This window comes from Platalea leucorodia (assembly GCF_965183815.1).
Source record: "Platalea leucorodia genome assembly, chromosome: 9".
NCBI classification, from domain to species: domain Eukaryota; kingdom Metazoa; phylum Chordata; class Aves; order Pelecaniformes; family Threskiornithidae; genus Platalea; species Platalea leucorodia.
The window spans coordinates 30,977,857-30,998,634 of record NC_138831.1 but is presented as its reverse complement, the minus strand read 5'-3'; the positions used below and the strand labels follow the sequence as shown (position 1 = coordinate 30,998,634).

The 20,778-nt window shown below is 42.6% G+C and overlaps 1 protein-coding gene across 1 annotated transcript in view; it reads left to right on the top strand.

The window, feature by feature from the left end:
- Window positions 1-4,015: 4,015 nt before the first annotated feature.
- The window catches only part of PSTPIP1 (proline-serine-threonine phosphatase interacting protein 1), a 55,190-nt gene continuing 38,427 nt past the window's right edge, over window positions 4,016-20,778 (top strand). Inside the window, exon 1 of the mRNA XM_082321035.1 lies at window positions 4,016-4,331. Coding sequence (XP_082177161.1) covers window positions 4,299-4,331 — 33 coding nt within the window. The 5' untranslated portion in view covers window positions 4,016-4,298. The remainder of the gene's footprint in view (window positions 4,332-20,778) is intronic.

Sequence of the window (20,778 nt, the reverse complement as noted above, 5' to 3'; positions counted from 1 at the left end):
ATCTCTCAGTTGTAATTGTTATAGAGGCTTTGAAGGACTGTGAAGGTGCCTTCTGTTTTCCATTTTCATTTCACAAACAATGATTCCAAGGGGCCACAACATACCTGAGGAGTTTTGAAAAATACAACCAGCTTAATATTTGAATTATCTGAGCATTCAGCATCTCTTTATATACTGCCTTAATACTCTTCATAGACTCCCTCATCCTCTTTCTATGTAGACTAAAAGGTTTACTGTCTACTCCATCAGACTACCCAAAATCAGAAACATTAACTGTGAAGAATGTCTTGCTTGAAGCCCTGGATGAGCGCAACCCTGTTTGTAGATGCTATTTTCATATTTTAACTATTGTCAGGTCCAAACCTGCCACACAAATCCCTAATAAAAAGCTTTGCTCAAAGCAGTATATAGTTAATAAAAACAAAATGAAACTTCCATTCTGATGCATGTCAAAATTTGAGGGTTTTTAATATGAACTTTATTTAAAAAAATCAGACTTTTCAGCACTTTCCACTACAGAACAGATTCAAATAGTACATTCTGCTGCCAAATAATTACTGGAAAAAACCCCAATACTCTGGCCTGGAGACTGATTCTTGGCCTTATCAAACAGAAAACCTGATTTTTAACCTTTCAGAGCAGTGGTGGGAAGGGAGCTGCAGTGGCTGTCGGGGAAGCGCGCCACTTAGGGCTTGTTACTGACACTTCTGAATTTCCGAGTGGAGCTCTATGCAAAGATTAGATGAAAAGCCATGTTAAAAGGGTGAGGAAGAGGAGATGGAAGGCCCTGCAGGTTTCCAAAGCATCCAGCCTGTCAATAACCAAATAAACAAACAAGTGGCTGATCACTTGCCATTGCCACCCTAGTCCCACTCACTACAACAACAGTCTAAACCCCTTGCCCACTGAAAATGCTTCTGTTCGACACAAACGTATCTATATAACTATTTTGTAGGGAAAATTTCATGAAGTTCAAGGTGGTTTCAGTAGATAGCATTATAGTAGTTAGCAGCGTAGCAAGATTCATTGATTTTGCTCCCCTTCCCTCAGTCCTGCAGAGCTCCCTCCCGGGCTCAGCCTTTCCAGCCTTCGTACAACTCAGGCCACTCACATAAAAATATTAACCCAATCATGAGATACAGCATTCAAGACCTGCACGCCATGTTGTCTTGTTCCTATTTAGAGGATGGTTTTAGGAAGATTTCTTCTCTGAGTGCAGCATTCATCATGAGAGTTTTACATAAGACTCACAAGACTATCCCAATACATTTGGTTGGGAAAGGGACAAAGATGAGTTTCTGGAGTGGTCAGGAGGCTGGTGTGTCTTTTAAGTAAGACAGCTACTGGGAACTGCTATTTCTGGGTACTATTTCAAGCTCTGCTAAATGATACAAGCTTACAGCAAGTAATTGCATCCTACAAACCAGCCGTTGTAGTAGACGAGCTCAGTATAAACTTAGTAGATGCCCACTGCAAGGTATTTAGTTATTCTTTGGTGCTTTGGCTTATGAGAGAAAAGGAAAGTAATCTTATACCAGTTTTCTTGAACCCAGCCACGGCCAGTGCAGCGAGGAGGTACACCCAAGGCTCTGCAGAGAGCTATTTACCAGCTGCAGAGGCATGCTTTTATACCTTGGCCAAGCGGAGGTGGTGCTGCTGTGCGCAGAGGAAATAAGCAGCGTGGGGTTATGGATTCTGTGCCCGATGCTGGCCCGGCTGGCTGACACCAGCACCTCGGCAGCTGCGAAGCACAACCACCTGGAGAAGGCTCCCTCGTCAGCATCCCACTAACCCCATCCCAGGCCTTCACCTCCCGCACTGACGTATTTGCCAGGACCATTTGTTATAGGTTTCAGTTCCTTCAGCTGCAAAATTGAGATCATTTTCTCCCTCTTCCAGAGTGCTGGAAAGCCTGACTACCCCTGCAAGGCGCAGCACCCTCTGGACATAATCCAGCAACACTGGGACACGTTAGCAGTGATGGCTCCAAATCAAGTGTCTGCCCAACAGCTCTGCTTCATCAGAGCCAGGGGCTATGACACCAGCTAATTCCTGACAGCTCATCAAAATACCTGAACTAGGAGCACGGTTGGTCTAGGCTTTTCTGCAGCCAACAGTAAGAGATAAACTTATTCACAGAGCAAAGGTTATGCTTGCATACCATGCTTTTGGTATATAAAGAGGCATCCCTGGCTGCTCCTAAGGGAGGTGACTGTACTACACCAGTACTGTTGGGTGGGACAGATGCAGGCACAGAGCTCGGTGTGAGATTCAATCAGATAACTGGCTGCTTGGTTGGAGGCCAAACTAAAAATAATGAAAAAGTAGCTTATCATTTTGGAGGGCCAAAATGCACTCGATGCATTTTTATGAACCTCATAGCAGCAAACTGTCGATTTCAAAACAAAGCTGTAATTTGGAAATAGCAAGAGGAAACATTTAGTTTTAGAAAGACTGAGATAAAACATTCTGAAAAAGATTTTTTTTTTTCTTACAGATCAAGTATTATGACCAGTGCTCATGCCCTCAAAATACTTTTTTTCAGGGAATTTTCCCTTCTGGAAGAAAGCTTCACTCATTCCTCCTCAGCACCCTCTGCGAGTGAATCCTCACATTTCTCCTTCCCCCCCTCTCACACGATGATGCTTTTTTCCTGCTGCTCATGACAATCAAAGCTGTTTCACACCTCTGGCCCTGCAAACTCTCTCTTTTGCCCTCCTTTGCTTACACTGCATTTTCTCTTTCAAAGTCTCTGGACATTCCCTGTCTTCTTCAGACCACCAGGAAGGAAACTTGACAATTTTCTGAAATACTAGCTACAAATTGCTCATGGAGTGACTACTGAGAACTCTAGCCACCAACTGCTGCAGATCTCTCTGAGGAGATCTTGTGCCCCACTGGAGCTCAGTGAAGTTGTGAGACATCCTCACCACTAAATAATCTGCCCGTGTGGCTGGCGCTGCAGGGACAGTAAGAAAAAAGCAACACCCAGGCATCAGGAGCAACGTCAATTAGTTACAGCTAAGTAAGTCCTGACGTGTTCTTGGCGTGGAAGGACATGTTCTTGTGCAGGCAACCACAGCAGGAAGTCTTTTCTGTTCTTTTTTTCCTATCCTCTGAAAATGCCAGTGGGTATTTAAAAACACGTATTTAAGAATCCTTAAAGCATCCTAAGGAAGTGAACAGAGGCAACCTCACCTGGAGAACAGGTATTTTGAAGAGGGTTTCATGGAAGTGTTAGACATATTACCTTATTATCAATTATTTGCAGCTGCATTGTAACAGATCAATTAGCTTATTCAACTAGCTGTCTGAAACACTTGATGTCAGTGGTGTGCTGGGTTGCTGGGCATGCTGCCCGGTCAGATGTCTGTGAAGCTTCACTTCACATCCTGGTGCTAATAAACTCTTAGCTCTCTTATCACAAGTTTTTTCAAGAGTTTGGATTTTACTTCGAAGTTTCACATATCTTGCTTATTCGTATAAACATTTACATGAGGGCATGTGAATCAGAAGTTTTCTCTATATAGACATACGGGTATCTAAAAGTGTGCAGACACCTGCACGCTTTACAGTGTTCTTAATTTAACCAGAGTCTTGAAAAGCCTTTTCAGTTGCAAAATGCAACTTTGAGCTATGCTTCCCGTGTGCAAATATATGGGCCTCTGCCAACCCCAGAAGTTACTGGAGAAATGTGGCACATTTCTTTTGCTTCTTTTTCTTTGTAAGACCACAACGTTATATGATAGCTTGACTCTAATTTCCTCCACAGCTTATCTCTTTATATTGTGCTGGTTTCCTTTGCATTTTAATTGCTCGCTCTCCTTCTGTAGCTGATCAAATCATATCACTGAATTTTGCTTCTTTTTTTTCTCTCTCTCTTTTTTTCTCTCTCTCTTTTTTTTTTTTTTTAATTTGCCAGCTGCTCACATGCACTCATGGCAAGGAGCAGCCTGACATCATTTGACCTCTCCTTGCTTCCTCATTTCAATATTAACTGTTTACCAGACGAGAAACAGGTTTGGGGTTAGGGTGCTGAGTGCATGCATGTCTCTGTGTGTGAGCAAGAGCTTTTTCCCCTCTGTCCCTTCACAGCCATAGGTTATTACACTGAGCTGCCTGAAACTGCCCAATGCTATTTTTCACCAGCTTGACTTCAGAAGAGACAGGTCTGTGGATGTGCTTCACTTTCTGCTTTGGCTGGAGTATAGCAACAAGGCTCAGTGCCGTGGCTGCTGCTGCTCTCATCTGAGAACAAACTTGCTGAAGGATTCCTCTCCCTCTACAGAGTGATAATAATGACACAGCTGCAGTTCAAAGATGCATTTTGGGTAAGTGAGCATTTCCTATATGTTTCTTATATTCAATATATCTGTATTTAAAAATCTTTTAAAATACAGCTCAGTTCTATATCTACTTTAAAACTAATTTAATCCTGTTCTGTCTTCTAAATTTAGTTTAGTAAAAGAGAAAAATTGTCTCCAAGCAAAAACATACTGTTTGGTAGTAGAAGTGTTTGATCCTAGGCAGAAGGATACAGTGTAAAGAATATATCCAGTCCACATAATAGGACTGACATTCCCAGTTCCTGTGCTAGGTCCAGAAACCGCTTTTGAAAGGGACAGGGGTTTGTCTGTCTCACAGTCCTAAGAGCACTTGCTTGTAATGAGTGTCCTCATTTTTAGGAGTGGGTCCCCTGAGCAGGTGAACTGTTACTAATTACAGTCTGAATTGTCTCTTGTTTGCTTGTAGAGCAAGGCTAGCTGGCTGCGTGCAAAATGCTGTTGCTCACCTACCTACAGAGTTCATGCCTGCTTTTAGGGGCAGAAGGGCAGGCACGAGGCACGTAGGCACCCAGGAGTCATACAGCACCACAGGTAGAAAGAACTAACAGTGACACTCGAGAACTAAGCCTGCACGCTCCCAACTGTCTTAAAACCAGCGAATACGAAAACAAGTAGATATGTTTTGTTCTTGTTATTTGACTTTCAGTTGAAGAACCTTTTGGTGTCTTGTTTTCAAGCTCTTTCTCTGCAGTTACAAGGTAAAAAGACCCTAGTCATTTCGCTCTCAAGGGTAATCAGAGGTTCTCTTGCAATCGCTTCTGGAGTGGCGGTTTTAAGGAAAAAAAAAAAAAAAACACCAACAAAAACCCAACAAAATTCTAACATTGCAAAGTTGAAGTGGGTAAACACAATGTTATGTGGTTGCCTCTTGTCTGGGCAATAATTTTTCCAGCATCTAGGACTGACTTAAAGACAAACATGAAGGCATATGAATTCTTCCTGTCATTTTCCTATCAGACCAAGTAGAACAGCCCCTCCATGGCGTATTTGCTGCTTGTGCTTTCTTTCTATCTACCCGCCCTTCAGGCTAAACCCTCTCTTTAGAGCAGACGCAAGAACACATTTCAGCAAACCGCCTTCCTCCCAGCACTTCCAGGAAGCCCTCCCTACCCCCACTCCAGTACTAGATTTGAACAGTTTAAAAAAAAAAACGTAGTGAGGAAATGCAAAAGTTAATTTTGATGTTAACCCTAACTGTGTCTGACCACACCTATACGAGATTCTCCGTGCCTCCTCTTTTACACCGCTACCAACTGCACGGTCCAATGCATGGGGTAGGACACAACTGCAAGACAGTGCTACCCTGGGAGCTTCAGCTTTTGCATTTCTGGACTTCCTTTGAAAACGTGCCATCTGACTTTTAGAACTGGTACATTTGGTATATTTACTTTTCAAGGTCTTAGTCTTAGTGACAATAAATCAGGTGTACTCCACGGACTGGCGTAGGGTTAGGGCGATTAACGCCAGTTGACAATCTGGCCAGGCCAGTTCTTTATGGCTCTTCTTCCCCAAACTCCTCTCCTGTGCTTAGTCACGTTACCACGACTATAATCCTTGCTTAGCTTTGAAGCTAACACCTTCCTTAAAGGAAAACATCTTTGTTTTTAATATTGTTTGGCTGGAAACATTGTATCGCTGAGCTTGATTAACAGGGCAGAAATATATCCGGTTGCAGGATGGCAGTTTTAGCTATGCAATAATAAGTCTTTTAAAATGAAAACTTAGAGGATATTGCACAATGCGGCAAAAGTGTACAGCTTGCCCCCCAAATCACAAGATCAGCAGTTATTTTTGCATTCATAAGGTTCTGTTACGCCCATTAGTGAGAGGGAAATGTATTTGCGCAGTTTGCTTCAGTGAGCAATTATCTCCTTTATTCGATTTGTGCCTTGAATGGAAACCATCTGTATGATTAAAAACCAAAAAGTGTATTTGCACCATAGCAGATCACTCAATACAGATCCCCAGTCTCTAAGACCTGCCTAAGGACACCGCTGCACCCCCTCCCTGTAATTCACCTTGACGAGGTATACCTGAGCAACAACTCCCTGCTCTTACTATCAGTAAACTTTTGGATAGGCAGAAGTTTCTTTAGTACCTATCGCAATGTAAAATATGTAAACAAACCCTAAAAGCAGCAGATCTTCCTCAACTAGCAGAGAAAGAGCACCATTCATTCCTCCCCACAGTGCCTCAAACTTCACAAGAACAGGGTGTGCTGTCTTCCAGGAAAATGCACATTGTTCCTCACGACAGGTGTTAAGTTTTAGTCTCTCTTTTCCCCTATTAAATGTAGGAGTGACTTAATCTCTCTTTTCCCTTATTAAATGTAGCAGTGATAGTACTACACTGGAAGTTTCACACCTTGAAACTGAGATTCAAGCAGGCCTTGAAAATGAGATAGCAAGATTTGCCTCCCTGCCCTGCTGTGGACTTCTCGTTACCACGTTCCTGCCTATGCAATACCCCTGATTATGGTCAGACGCTACAGCAGTGGGAGCTGTGGAAGTGCTTAAGATAAAGAGCCTGTTACAAACAAAGATTCTTTCTTAATCTTTCTTGTTTGACTTCAGGCTATATTCTACATCAGGTTCAATGCAAAGTTGACTTCATAGGTGACCCTCTCAACTGTTACTGTAGCTTTTTCACACAATGGTGTATTATATATGCCAAAAAAGATGTCATTAGTTTCATAAATAATTTAACTTCTAATGAGACTCTTGACTGTGGTACAAGAGTGCAGAGATGACTATAAAAGTCACTGTAAAACTATTTTCTAGACTTACTAGGCAATGTACTGAAGAAATACAATATCAACTGTTCTACTCAGAAAAGGAAGTCTTTTATATCAGGAGCTACCTTGCTTTCCTGTAGGTTAGGTTTTGCAGGGCCTGTTGTTTTGAAGCAGGTCTGTGAGGAGGAAGTGAGACTGGGCAGGTTCGTCGGGAGGGAGGAACCGGGGCTGGCGAGGGCTCCTGCCAGCCCCTGCGCCCGAGGCACGGCTGAGCGCAGGCAGGCGAGGACGTGGCTGCCATACCTTTCATGCTGGCATCTCGGCTTTGCAAGTGGTTCCCCACCAAGTTTCATTTGAATTGGATTGCACCAGTTGCACCTGTATCTACTGACACAAGGCAAAGTAAAATAAATAATCTCACCACACATGGGTGCGCAGACAGCCAGGCGCTGGTGTCGGTACGTACTGCATCTCTCCAGACTGCAGAAAGTGTGACACAAGGCAGATGTATGGCTGTGGCCCTGCTTACATCCAGGGCAAGTCACCACTGGTGGATGTGTGTGGAAATGGAGAATAAAGGGGGAACCAACTCGGAAAAGCTGAACGGATTGCCCAGCTGATGTCTGTATTTATTGTGAGGTCAACTTCGTCTCCACGGAAGAGGCTGTCCTTTTTTCACATGTAATTTCTTCCTACATTCTCCCAGCGGACCTGGGAAGGACGCGGAGCTCACTGGGGCAATGAGAAGCACCCATGAAGGGGGGTGCAATCTCACAACAGTCATTGAAACCACAGGAAATCACAAGTAGAAAACCTGATTAGTTGTTGTGGCCATGGAAACACTGGTGCTTCACAAATCCCTTCTGAGCAGAGCACAACAGCTAAAATGAAGCTCAAATGAACTAACGCTCCCAGCACAGATACTGATAGCAACGCAAACCTGTCAATGGCTACTTCCATCTCCCATATTCCTACAACAGCACCAAGGAGGGCGTGTGAGGAACCAAGCACAGCATATTCGGGGTGGTTCATTTCCTTGGTGATGAGCTCAAAGGGAAGGACTAGAGTTTTGTGTTTGCATCTTTTAGTTATATGCTCAGCTATTGCCTGCACGTGGCACATCAGGCTGAGCATCTTCCCTACGAGGAGGAAGAGTATCTGGGGGAGGTTTAAATGCAGTTGCCTGGTCCTAAGGCCGCAGAAGGCTTTCCAGACCAGGTAGATGAATGGGTTTCTGGCAAGCTCATTTTAGGTCAGTGACTGAAAATAATTAGACAGTGAAGTAATTATATTTTATTAACATTTTCTGATGACCATGCTGCAACTAAGTGCTTATCTAGGGGTTTTGACTGCTTAAACTGGTTGATTGATGAAGTCACTGTGACAATTTTGTTAATATTTTTACACAGTTATGTCTGGTTTGTTTTGATCTGTCCTGCTCTACAAATGTTGTTTGGTTTTGCTTGGGCCCACAGAAATGGAGGATTCTTATTTATGCCAACTTTAACTGTGCCATGGATATGCATTTTAAATATGGAATGGGTGAGTCATCGACTCTCTTTTCACCCGCATGTACACAGACAGGTCTAATGAACACCTCCTAGAGTTAAACGAGTATTTGTTCCACACGGCTTGAAACGGATCCTGTGGATCTGTAACAGCACTTCACGCAAAGATCAAAGAGGGTGTCCTCTGGTTTGCTAAAGCAGCCTCTTGAGGTGCATTTTCTGATGGTAGAGTCACAGAATAGCTGAGTTTGGAAGGGGCCTCTGGAGATCGTCCAGCCAGCTCCCTGCTCAGCGCAGGGCCAGCTACAGCAGCTTGTCCACCACCATGTTTTGCGTATCTCCAAAGATGGAGACTCCACAACGCCTCTGGGCAAACTGTTGCAGGGTCTCACCACCCTTACACCAAAAAACCTTCTTCTCCTTAAATAGGACTTCTTGAATTTCAGTTTGTGCCCATTGCCTCTTGCCCTGTCACTGGGTACCACTGAGAAGTCCTGGCTCTGTCTCCCCTACTCCCTCCCACCAGGTATTTATACATACTGAGCCATCTCTTCTGCAGGCTGAGCAATCCCAGCTCTCAGCCTCTCCTCCCACTACAGATTCTCCAGGGTGAATCTCAGATTCTCCCTGTGAATCTCATTTCAACATATATTTTTCCTTGCAGGACAGGGTGATTCATAACCCATCTCTTTCCTCCCTCAAGGCTTGCGCTCCTGCAATGCAGCAGCGCAGAGTTGCACCGCTTCTCTTTCTTCAAAGTTTACAGTCACTGGGGAGACCGACCTTGTGTTGCTTTGCAGGTGCAGTGGAAGACTGAATTTCAATCCAGTTACACTCATTGCATACTTGTATGGAAGGCAAATTAGGTTGCTTCATAAACAGATTTTTTTTTTTTTTTTTTTTTGGTTATTCTTCAGCTGCTTTTAGTTTAAAAAGACCTTTTTCTGATTTTGTTTTCATGCCATACTGCAGCAAGGTAGATTCTGGCTGGCAGATGGCACAGAAAACATTTGTTTCATCTCCTGCTTAATCTAGGTTTTGTAATAAAACTTTTCTCAGCAGTCACAGTTCAATAACGTGGAAAGTTCACTGTGTTGTTCAGTAAGAACTTGGGGATTTGAAGCTGGGATGAGGTGAGAGCTGGGGGGCACGGCTCTGCACAGCGCTCACTCAGCATTGCTCAGGGTGTAAAGATTAAGAAAAACTATGCTGAAAATATGCATCTATATCCTAACAGCTTTGCAGTTCCCCAAAGAATTGCTCCCTTACTGTAAATGGAGTTTACTGCTTCTTCAAAGTAGTGGAAAAATCTTACTGAACAAGACTGAGGAATTGAAAATCTACGTAGCTCTTGGTAAACACTCTTGGTGCAACTTCATTTTTCCTTGAAATGAAAGGCAACAGCTATTTACTCTTAGTCTTGAGAATGAAGTGAAAACTGACCTGCTTGGGCGAGCTTAGAGATACCAGCTTCTGCTGTTCCATTCAGAGCAAATAAATAGAGAAACACAACCTTTTTTTTCCTTTAAAGTAACAACTTTTCAAACCGAGGTGCTATTTGGTGCTGCTCTCAATTTGTCTGTCTCAATTCCTAAAAGGAAAGAAAAATAAAAAATAAAGGGTGGGGCTAAGGAATAAAGAAAATAGGCAGTCAACAACACTGAGGTCTGAGTCTCATCGCTTCATGCTATTTGCAATAGGTGCTGTAATTACTGAAGGGTTATTAACAAGTCAGGACTGATGAACAGCCCTGGGGACTGCTGCTCCATGGGATGGAAATCCCCAGGAGCACCAGAAGGAAAGGAGGCACCTGCCATTGAAAGGCCCCAGCCACACATTTGGTTAGGACTTGTGTTTTTGACAAAACCTTTTTTTTGTGGAAGAACACAGTTTTATTGGAAGTAGGGGAGGTGTTTTGGAAGATAAAGCTGGATTTTGACAAAAAAGTTCACATCTGGTAAAGGCTTCCTCTGGAGATGGAGGTTTAAGGTGAAATTTCTAACCAAAAAGGGGAAGAGGCGACCAACTTCATAAAACCCAGCCCTCTGGGGTGCTGGGAGCTCTGCAGGGGGAGATGTAGTCTGGAACAGGAGCTGGAGCTTTCATTGCCCACAGTCTACCCTACCCGCAGCCTGGAGCCCAGGCATGCCTTCCCTCTGCTCTAGTAGATTCATCCACAAGAAAAACAGCTAGAGAAAGGAGAGATTAGAATAAAATTCCTCTTCCCTATATAGTCAGCAGATGGTGGATCATGTGCCAGCTTAGGCAGTGGGATGTCTCAATCAGATCTGCCTGATTCAGAGCAAGTTTCTTCTTTATCTCAATGTGAATGTCATTTTTTTGTTGTTGTTGTTGTTTTCTGTTGCTGTTGTTGTCAAGAGGTGAAATGTGGACTTCTAAAATCTTACATAAATTTGCAGGTCAAGAAAACTGTTTCCCACCCTGCTCTAGGAGCGATAGTAGTTCATTTCGTACGAGAGAAGCTCATGGGAACATAAAACACTCCTAAGGCGGATAACGCTGAGGCTCTTTGCAGGTAGAACAAGAATTTTATTCTTGCTGGTTAAAAGACAAGGCAGTTTTGAGTGAACGGACACCCTGTGCATGACAGTCGGGCTGATGCAACAGTTTTAACAGCTCAAAGATTTCAAAAGTAACTATGCTGGTGCAATCCCTTAGTGTGCACCCACTTACGTAGATCTTGCCCATTTCCTATACCCTAGGAGCTTGCAGCAGAAAGGGGGTACATCCAGCTAAATACCTCATTGATTCAGCAATTCCTAAAAAAACCAGAATTAATCTATTTTTAATTATTTTTGTATCAGGCAGGAGAGACATTTATGCAAGTGGGAGCAAGCACAGAGAAATGCCTCCCAGAAGGAAATGTAATACTGGCACAGTTGTCCCACATAGACAAACTGCTTGACTTTACTTAAATGACCCACTCACACACTTCTAAGAATTTCTAAAAGCCTGAAGTTGATTTTGTTCTGTTGGATCGCACAATTCCCCAGGACTTTGTGATACAGCATACTAATGGAGTGTAAGAATATGTTGCATCATATTGAGTAACAGGATATGTTGAAAATGAGTATTTAGGTGGTGAAAATCTCTTGTAAAATGGAAACTGTACTATGCAGCTATCAGAATAATCCTCACTAAGAAATGAACTAAACCTTAATTCATTCTCCTTGTACACCAAGACTCTGGGAAGATTTCCTGAAGCTTTACCCTTCCCTACGTGCCAAGAAAGACCACTAAAAATGCCTGGCTCACCTTATAGGGAAAGCAGAGAGCGTGGGTGCAGCAGTATGTTGTATTTAGTGCCTTTTTCAGGACTAACAGGAAACAATTCTAAGACAGGGAGGAGAAAGGCACACAGCTTTTTTTAATGAATTAATGTACCAGCTAAGCAGGTCTGGTTCCAGTGGCTCTACGTGACCTTCTGAACAATTGTCTCTGTCGTGAGCAAGTCACAAGTTGCTCTGCTCACAGCGGTCTGTGACTGAGTCCACAGTGTCCGCAGGAGGAGAGGATCTCTTATAAAAGAGAAGAGACCTGCAAGCAGATGAACTAAAGAGGAATAGAAACAAAAATAAACTCTGACCATTATTTTGTATAATACACAAGTATCCTCTACTTTTAAGATTCTATTTCTCCTTATTTTACTTCCAGTTTCTCTTGTGTAGCTAATATTATTCAATAAGAGATTGAAGCAACGCCTGATTTCACCACTGATGCATTTATCTATTGGACTCCGGAAGGCACCGTGGCAAAACAGTGCTATGCCTTATGAGAGGCAGGTGCAAATGCTCACTTCAGGCCTCTCTGTTGGCTCCTGGGAAGAGGCCACCTTAATTTATGGATTTAGCTGTTGTCTAAAGTCACAACATGGAGAAAATATAAAGGGATGCCGCCACCTCAAGCTTGTGTCATATAACCACATCAAGCTCCGATTTAAAACTAGTGAGGGATTTTTCTTCCTCCTGTCCCATTTCTCACTATCCCCATCACAAAGGTGTTCCAGAAGTTCGTTATATCCAAATTTCCTGAATGGATTCCTAGCTTTTTGCCACGCTTTTTCTTGTGATGCACATCTGGCTGCTGGCCCCTTTCTCATTTTCCTAGCACAGAAGCACCAGGGGTCTGAAGAGCTGCGCAGTAGGAGCATGCAACGTCCTGAAGGCGGTAGGAGCATCCTGAGACCCCCACCTGCAGGAACTTCAGGTCAAGGCTGAAGTCAGTGAAAACTAGTGGAAATAGGGAAATAAAAGCATGATCTCAACCTGGTAGAATATGTGCAATTCAAGAGAGGGCGCATTGTTTTCCCTGGCTGCTTTACAATACAAGACACTGGGAATAAAACAAGAAATGACAGCATCTCAAAATTAAAAGAGATGCTCTTCTCCAAGTCAGTACGAAGTAGGTGTTCTTGTGAAAAAGGATGGCACAAAGTTTCTGTTTCCTGACTTTGCTCATGCCCTTTGTGGAAGCTTTCTGAATTGAGACATTATGAGACACGGGCAGATGGGCAGTTGAAAGAAGGTGATACTGTGGCATGTCTCTGAAGCTCTATTTCTGGCTTCCAAAAGGCAAAGCTCCTTCCATGTAATGTTTGAAAGATGAAAGTTCAGAGATCACTGTCACATTCTCCGGTCCTCTGGCTAACGCTTGGAGGACTGATTTTGTGATTAATCATGTTATGAGATGTAAAACCACTGCTATACAAAGAACAAAAGAACAAAACAAAACCACCATAAAATCTTGCGCTTTTTACAAAGAGAGCAAGAATTAAGCTACATTTTTATTTCCTCAGGAAATGTTGCACATGCTCAGAGTATTATTTAATTAAAGTATTAAGAAGGGAAGCTAAAATGGAAGTAATAAGTACAGATTCCTTTTATTAGACTGTAATCGAGACTTTCCAAGTCTGTTCCCTGTGCACCATTAGCCTGCCAGCCAACAAACCACCTGCAAAAGTTAAGAAGGCTTTTGTGCAGCTGTCACTTTGTAGCTATGCAAATCATGGGGTGATTAAAACGTGAAGAGAGCCAAACAACACGCTGTGACTATGAGAATGCCTAATACATAACACATGAGCAGTCCAGGACGCCAGTGAGGAGGACGAGGGCTCAGGAAGCTGAGGAGCAAATTCCCCTTGTCAGCAGAACTCTAAAACAACCATTTCCTTCTCAGAGAAAACCCGCAATGTCATAGAGAGCAAAAAATCACTGGGAAGCTACTGGTTTGCTCAACGTCACCAATTTTGCAATGTTACTGTGAAGTTTGTGAAATCTCAATTTCAATTTATTTCTGAATATCCTAGCTGCTGCAGAATTGAAGTCTGATAAGAATCTCCGCTTTCATTTGAAGTTCTCTAGCCTACCTCATTACAGGGCGAAGCTCAAGACGGCAATCTAGCAGCTCAGCAATTGGGATGCTACAAATGAAATGGTTTTTTCCTTCTGATTTTTGAAAGCCCCATTCAAGGTTCACATCTATGCTATATCTGGCAATAAATACTGTTTGCTCCCCATGAAAAGTTACTACATCACAGATTTAGGTAACAGGCTGCAGTGAAATTGCAAACTAAGCCTCATGCTTAAAATGCCTGAGTCAACTCCTGAAATTATCACAAAAAAGTCCCAAGATAGCCACCTACATCCTTAGCAAACATTTATGTTTCTAATGTGCAAAGAGTGAATTTACAAGAAATAACAGAAATGTTATACAGCCATCTCCAGCCCACCTGCTCTTCCTTGCTTTTTTCTGTTTATGTGGAAAAAAAGTATTGGTTTTTTAAGTCCGTATAAATTCTGTAGTCAGTTCAATCTTGGAAAACATGAGCAACCATCACATTCCCGTCCATTCCAACCAGTTCCAGCCAGCAAGAAAAAGGATCTCTTACACGGTACAGCAGTATGCAGCATGGACATATGCTTTTAAAATCATTAACCAGTTTGTTATGACATGAAAATTTATAGAAAAGGACTCATATCACACCAAGCATTGGTCAAAGGAGACTGTTTCGGTTAGAGGCTTCCACTGTAGTGTTCTGTTCTGGACACCGATGACCTTCCGCCATTTATGTGCTCACCTCTTAATTAGGTTGCACAGCTGGGTTTTCAGCTCCTAACACATTTCCAGGACAAGGCAGCAGAGGGTCAGGCTGAGAACCTGAGTTTTGTTTTGAAAAAAGGCTCTTTCATGTCTCACTGGTGTAGAGCAGAAATCGGACAGCATCTCGTGTAACGGGAAGCAATACCTTACTACTTCTTATCGCACCAGGGCCATGTAAAGCCCAGGCACCCTTCTTTAGTATCACAGCTGAGCTGGAGCAGGGATTTCAACAGTCACTTGGACATCAGGTACACAAATTAGTGGTGCTTACTGCTATCGCATTTTATTTCACTATTTATTTCAGAATAGCTTGAGCAGCACAGAAGAAGAGCAGTAAACTTCCTAAAACACTTGTTATCACTTGTGAATATATTCCTAGAAATAGTAGGAAGTTTTAAAGTATCCCAGGGGGAAGAAAAAACAAAACAAAACAAAACACAAAGCAAGTGATTCACTTACAGGGAAAGACCATGACATGACAGAAAACATCCAGCCCAGTCAAATGTACTTTGAGATTATAAATCTTGTTTGACTGTTGGCTATTACATCTGTTTGCTACTCACCTACAGTAAATACCCAGCCCTTGACTGAGCCCTTGACAAGGAGACTAGCAGATCAAGAGATTGAGATCAAGCAACACTCTTATAAAGCGGTGCCAAGACACATTGGTATGATGCAATGATATAATTCATAGATATCACTCAGTCGGAACAACTTACTTTCAATCCAGGACTGAGATACCATGTATGATACAACTGTGGGCAGAAAGTATTTCTTTCTGACAGTTGAAAAAGATGTTGGCAGAATGATGCTTGTTCAAAACACACTATCCCCTGTTCTCTCTAAACTTCCTCCTCATACCGGTAGTTATTTCATTTTTGAACCTGGAAAAATGAATCTTAAGTTTTTATTTTACTGGAGTTGTCAAGGGCTTACCTTAGCTAAACAAGATAAGCTATGATGCAAAAAAAAAGTTTGATTTGAAAAAAATTCCGAAGATACTCATAACAGATTCAGTTTCAATTTTTTTTCTCTTTTGAAAATCTGTATGAACACCTTATTTAGGTGATTTAGCAACATTTATCATTTTCAGTCCAAAACCCATCTTTATAATACTTCTGATAAAAGCCTTGGGAAAATACCATTAAGAACAAAGACAAAGAACACACTTTTATAGCTAAATCTTTTCAAACTTAAGAAAAAGTAGGGGTTTTTTTTAAGATTTTTTTATTATTTGCAGATAATACATCTCAAATAATTCCTATATGAAGGATCATTAGGCTAAAAGAATACTTGATAGCTATGCTATAACTGTCAGTGCTCGTACCACTACTGCTTGCAGTGAGGCCCACCTTAGATGTGCAAACCACTTAACGTGCAGATTTTGATACTGTCTTTATCACCAGGGTAGCTCAGCACTGTCCTGCCACATAACAAGCAATACACCAGATGTCTGCTCCATAGTTTTTTTCTGTTCCAGCCCTTCTTCCCCTGTCAGCGTAGTGTTGTTGCCGTGCTGTGTCCTGGGGGTTATTCTCCCTGTATACCACCTAGGACGTAGTTCCTTGCGAAAGGCAAGCGAGCAGGCTTTGCAGCTGGAGGCGCGGGGGAAGAGGCCTTTTTTGCTGACAGCCAGAACTGCAGCTCCCCTGAGCAATGTAGCAAGCTGAGGTGGAGCTGCAGTGGCACCTACCAAACAGGACACACAACTTCAGCCGCAAAGCAGCTGAGATGCTAAGCTGCTGACAAGCCAGTTTATCCTGCAGGAGGAGGCAGAGGTATGAATTGTGGTATGTAAACTGCCTCTCAATAAAGTTCTGGGTGGGCAAGCCAGGTCCCAGGGTGGTGTAAGAAATGTTCCAAGAAAACCAGCCACAACAGAAGAGCCCACAGTTCCTACAGCACAACTGCAATGACTTGATCAATTCACGTCACATTCTGAATATTAGTAGTCGGATATGCAAGGACGTACAATTTAGCGAGCGCTTTGCACACAAGCCTGGGTATTTTTGCTTCAGTTCAGTCCATTGTAATACCTATTTACCAAAACCATACTTCAGTAACCAGTCAAGCATCTTAGTCTTTCCTACTTGGTATTATTGCAATAGTACCCTTGTGACTTCAAAACGTAGATGCTTGCTCTTCAAAAAGCCTTGCAGTACCCTCTGAGCACCTGGCAGCACAAGGCTCAGAGAAGAGATGTGCTGTAAGGCTGATTCTCAGCTAGTTAAAGACACAAGACTTAGCTTTGTGCCACCAGGAGGTAAGAAGAAACTGTCACCTCCCAGCTATCTTCATACTGAACTTTCTAGCCTCTGGGCAGGGAACCGACACCATCAGCCCTCCCGCTTGCAGCCTTTGGTTACCAAACCAAAATCCTCCGAGCCTCTCCCTCATGGCTGCAGAAACCAGCTCAGAGCCAGCCATGAATAATCTTTCCCACAATTAACTCCTGATGTTTACCTGCGTAATTGCCTATGGAGAAACTTAGAAGTTCCACCAGATGGAAAGGTGCAGTCTCAAGGCACCTATCTCTTTAGTAAAGTGCTAATGTGAGGGAGCAGCATCGTTGAGCCACAGAGGAAAAAAGAAATGGAAAGAAGAAAGTGTATCCCAGTGTGTTTACTGTCAACATCTCTGCTTGCAGTCCTCCACACCTCCTTTCAAGTGTTCTAGGAAAAGCTGTTCTGGTTAAACTAGAGAATAAAATTTGTGTTTTTCAGTCATATGCTCCCTTTCACATTTCTCTCATCTCTGGAGGGAACAGTGTTGCTCATTGCACTGGAGGGAAGCAACTTTTGTAAATGGGAAGAGGAGATGGTGCCTCTCCATTAGCTGTGATTCTCCCCATGAGAAGAAAACCCCAGGCTCCAGGGCAGAGACCAACATGCACGTTAAGTATTAGTGGATGAATCTCAGGACTATACGAATCTGCGTGCAACACTGAAATCCCTTTGTCAAACACTTCCTTACGAGTGATTATAGGTCTGCTGGACAACGCAGATTAACTAATCCTTTTTATTAAAATGAGAATGAGTAAATCCTCTCTCACAGTTGCACATGCTTTGACTAAGCAGAATCACTGTCTTGGCAATGAGACAAATTACTGGTGGTGATTCAAATCACCCTCTTTCAAGTAACTGCCTAGATTTTATTATAAACAAATTATGTTTTACATATTTAATGAATACATTTATTAATTAAAGCATTTTTTCTAGTTCTTAAAAAAATAAAATAGTTCTTTGACTATTCATTAATTCTTATAATCATCACAAAGTCCCAACTGAGAGGTGCGCAAGCACTAGCTGAGTAGTGTGACTTTAACAGCCTTTGCAAAACCATTCAATGCAAATGCTAATTATAACACAAAATGGTAAATGGAAAATAGAATAAAGGCAAGACAGCTTATCAGGGCTAGATAGTTGTTTCACTTGATACAATCTTGCTGTCTTGATTGTCTGGACAAAGCAAATGTGGTGTCTGTTATGGTGCTACACAGGAAATTCTTAGGAAATTAAAGAAAAACAAACCAGGACCGAACAGACACAGCAGGAGAACAACTGTAAAGTGGGCAAGGACCCCATTCTGGGGGAGACACTGGTGGCTTGTGCTGAAATGGAAATGCCTGAGCTGGAGGAAGGGTTCTCGAGAGCTGGTCTCAGGATTGGTTTTTTTCAGTGTATTCATTGCAGATACCGGCATAAGACATTAAGGATGGGCTGGAAATAGCTGTTGCTGAAACAAATGGGTAGAATGAAATATTGTACAGGAGGTATCTGATAACCTTCAAGCCTAGGGTAAGAGAAAGCAGATAAAATTAATGTTTCAAGGTGCAAAATGAGAGTAAGAGATCAGTAGCAAAAAGGTCCGATACACTCTGGGACCTCATTAAGTAAAATTGCAGGAGAGGAGAAAATTGCAGGTATATCAATAGATTGTAGATCAGTTAGGTGCCACTGGTATGATTTGACAGCAGAAGAAAGCAAATAAAATCCTCGGATGTATCAGAAGTGTTTCTTAGAGAATGGACATTAATGTCATGGTACAAAGCATCAGTTAGACTTTACTGGAGTAGCAGAGCATCATCCTTGTCCCATAGGGATTTATTCAGCCTTGAACAGGTACTATAGAACACATGGGAATCAATGGAATGAAAAAACAGTATCCCAGGAAAGGACAAAGGAGGTTTGTTTAGACTTAAGAAAAGGTTGAGAGAGGATGCAGTTGTACAACACATGAAAGAAGAAAAAGAGCTGTTGAAATGAAAGGGAAATGTTTGTGTAAGTAAACTTGGGCCTAAATGATTTACGGCTACATTGTGGTTGGAAATTAAGAAACAACATTGCAGGTTGAGCATCAATAGCAGCTTAAACTTGTCTAAACCTGGACTGTCACCTGGCTATGTCTCCTCTCCCTCCCTGCCGGAACCCCTGACATGCTAGTGGCGCACGCTATTTACACCACAGCCAGATCTGCTCCCTGGGAGGCTGAGGTAGCCCTGATTTAAATTTCAGATGCTGTGGTTTCTCAAATATGGCTTCCACATTCTTCAGGAACACATAGCGAGGACAATAAAGCAAATTTTCAGATGGATCCCCCCAAAATGAAGAAAGATTAAACGATTTCCTGTAGTAGGAAGTCCTTTTTAGACCTGCATTTAGGTGGAGCCAAATCCTTATACAAAGGTCAGCCACAGGGACAAAGCCCAGATGAATCTAGCAGGCAGGAACTGATGCATCCATCAGAGGAGATTCCAGCTCTCCTTCAGATGCAGCTGCAGTGGCTCCATTTTTAACAAGTTCAAATCTTACTCGTGTTAGTAGGCAACACAAAGCAAGCCAAACTATTGAGTAAGGCACTGGCCATTTGCACTCAGCATACACACACGCATGCAAGTGCACAGAGTGAATGGTGAGAACACTACTCCCATACCCTGCTTCGTAGAAAGCCTGTGATCTAGGAATGTGCAAGTCCTATTACAGATTTCACATTTAAACAGGTATCTTTCTATATGCATTAATGGCTAAAATATTCCTATAGTTACAATGAGCAAAATCTGGCTTTTGCACTTCTAAATTCATTGAAGTAAAGAAGTAGGAAGGCAAAAGATGGCGCACAGAATCTGTCGTGAGCAGTGGGAAGCAAGCAGCACTAACCTGTTCCCTTTGCATTAGTGCCAGTAAAAATGCTGGTGCATGTCCTGGAGGCAAGCCTGTTTGCAGAGCTCCAACAAGACTGCATGGCTGTGCTACCTGGGGCAGTGTAGCTTACAAAGGATCCTTTAACTCAGGCTGTGAGAGTATCTTGTTAGACATGCTGAAAAATTAATTTTCTTGGTCACCAAGACAGAGTGAACTTTGATGCAGTTTTTAATATAGTATTGCTTCTTCCCCTTGCATTTTTATGGCTGAGAGCAAGACGTCCAAATGGCTGAATTGAGTCCATTAGGTCCGCTGCAGTCTTGTTGAAGACCAGAAGGGTCGCTGGTCAGCAGGCTGACCCCCGGCACCCTGTTGTGTTTGTGTGAGTGTTTTTGGGTTGATAACGAGCTGGTGCTGTGTTCTCCATTTAGGAAATTTAATAAGTGGTTCTCTCAGACATACAGAATTTGTGATCCTTTCATTACAGCAACTGCACCAGTTTAAAAGAGGTGGGGAAGACACTAAATGAGTTTTAGCATTTACTAAACAAACAGATATGTTGAACAGAAGCAGCAGAGTAACTTTACAGCGCACTTACCACTGTCTGTTTGTTGCTTGTGGCAGTATGCCTGACTGCTGGGGTGATACAAACCCGTATGATACTTTCACTTACCTCTGGGCAGCATTTTTGTGACAAGGAAGCTGTGTACACAGCTATGGGATGTAGTTAATTGCATCTGGAAGTATACAATCAAAATTCTTAGGCTGTGAGTTGGTTGTGGAGTGTCTAACTAGAGTGGTTTCTGCCAGGCAGAAGGAGCAATTAATGAGATTTTTTTTACAGCAGCAATGCCTTCTGCTATTGAGATGTCCCCAAAAAAAGCAAGAGGGGGAAGTGACAGTCCATTGCCAGGGTATTATCAAGAACC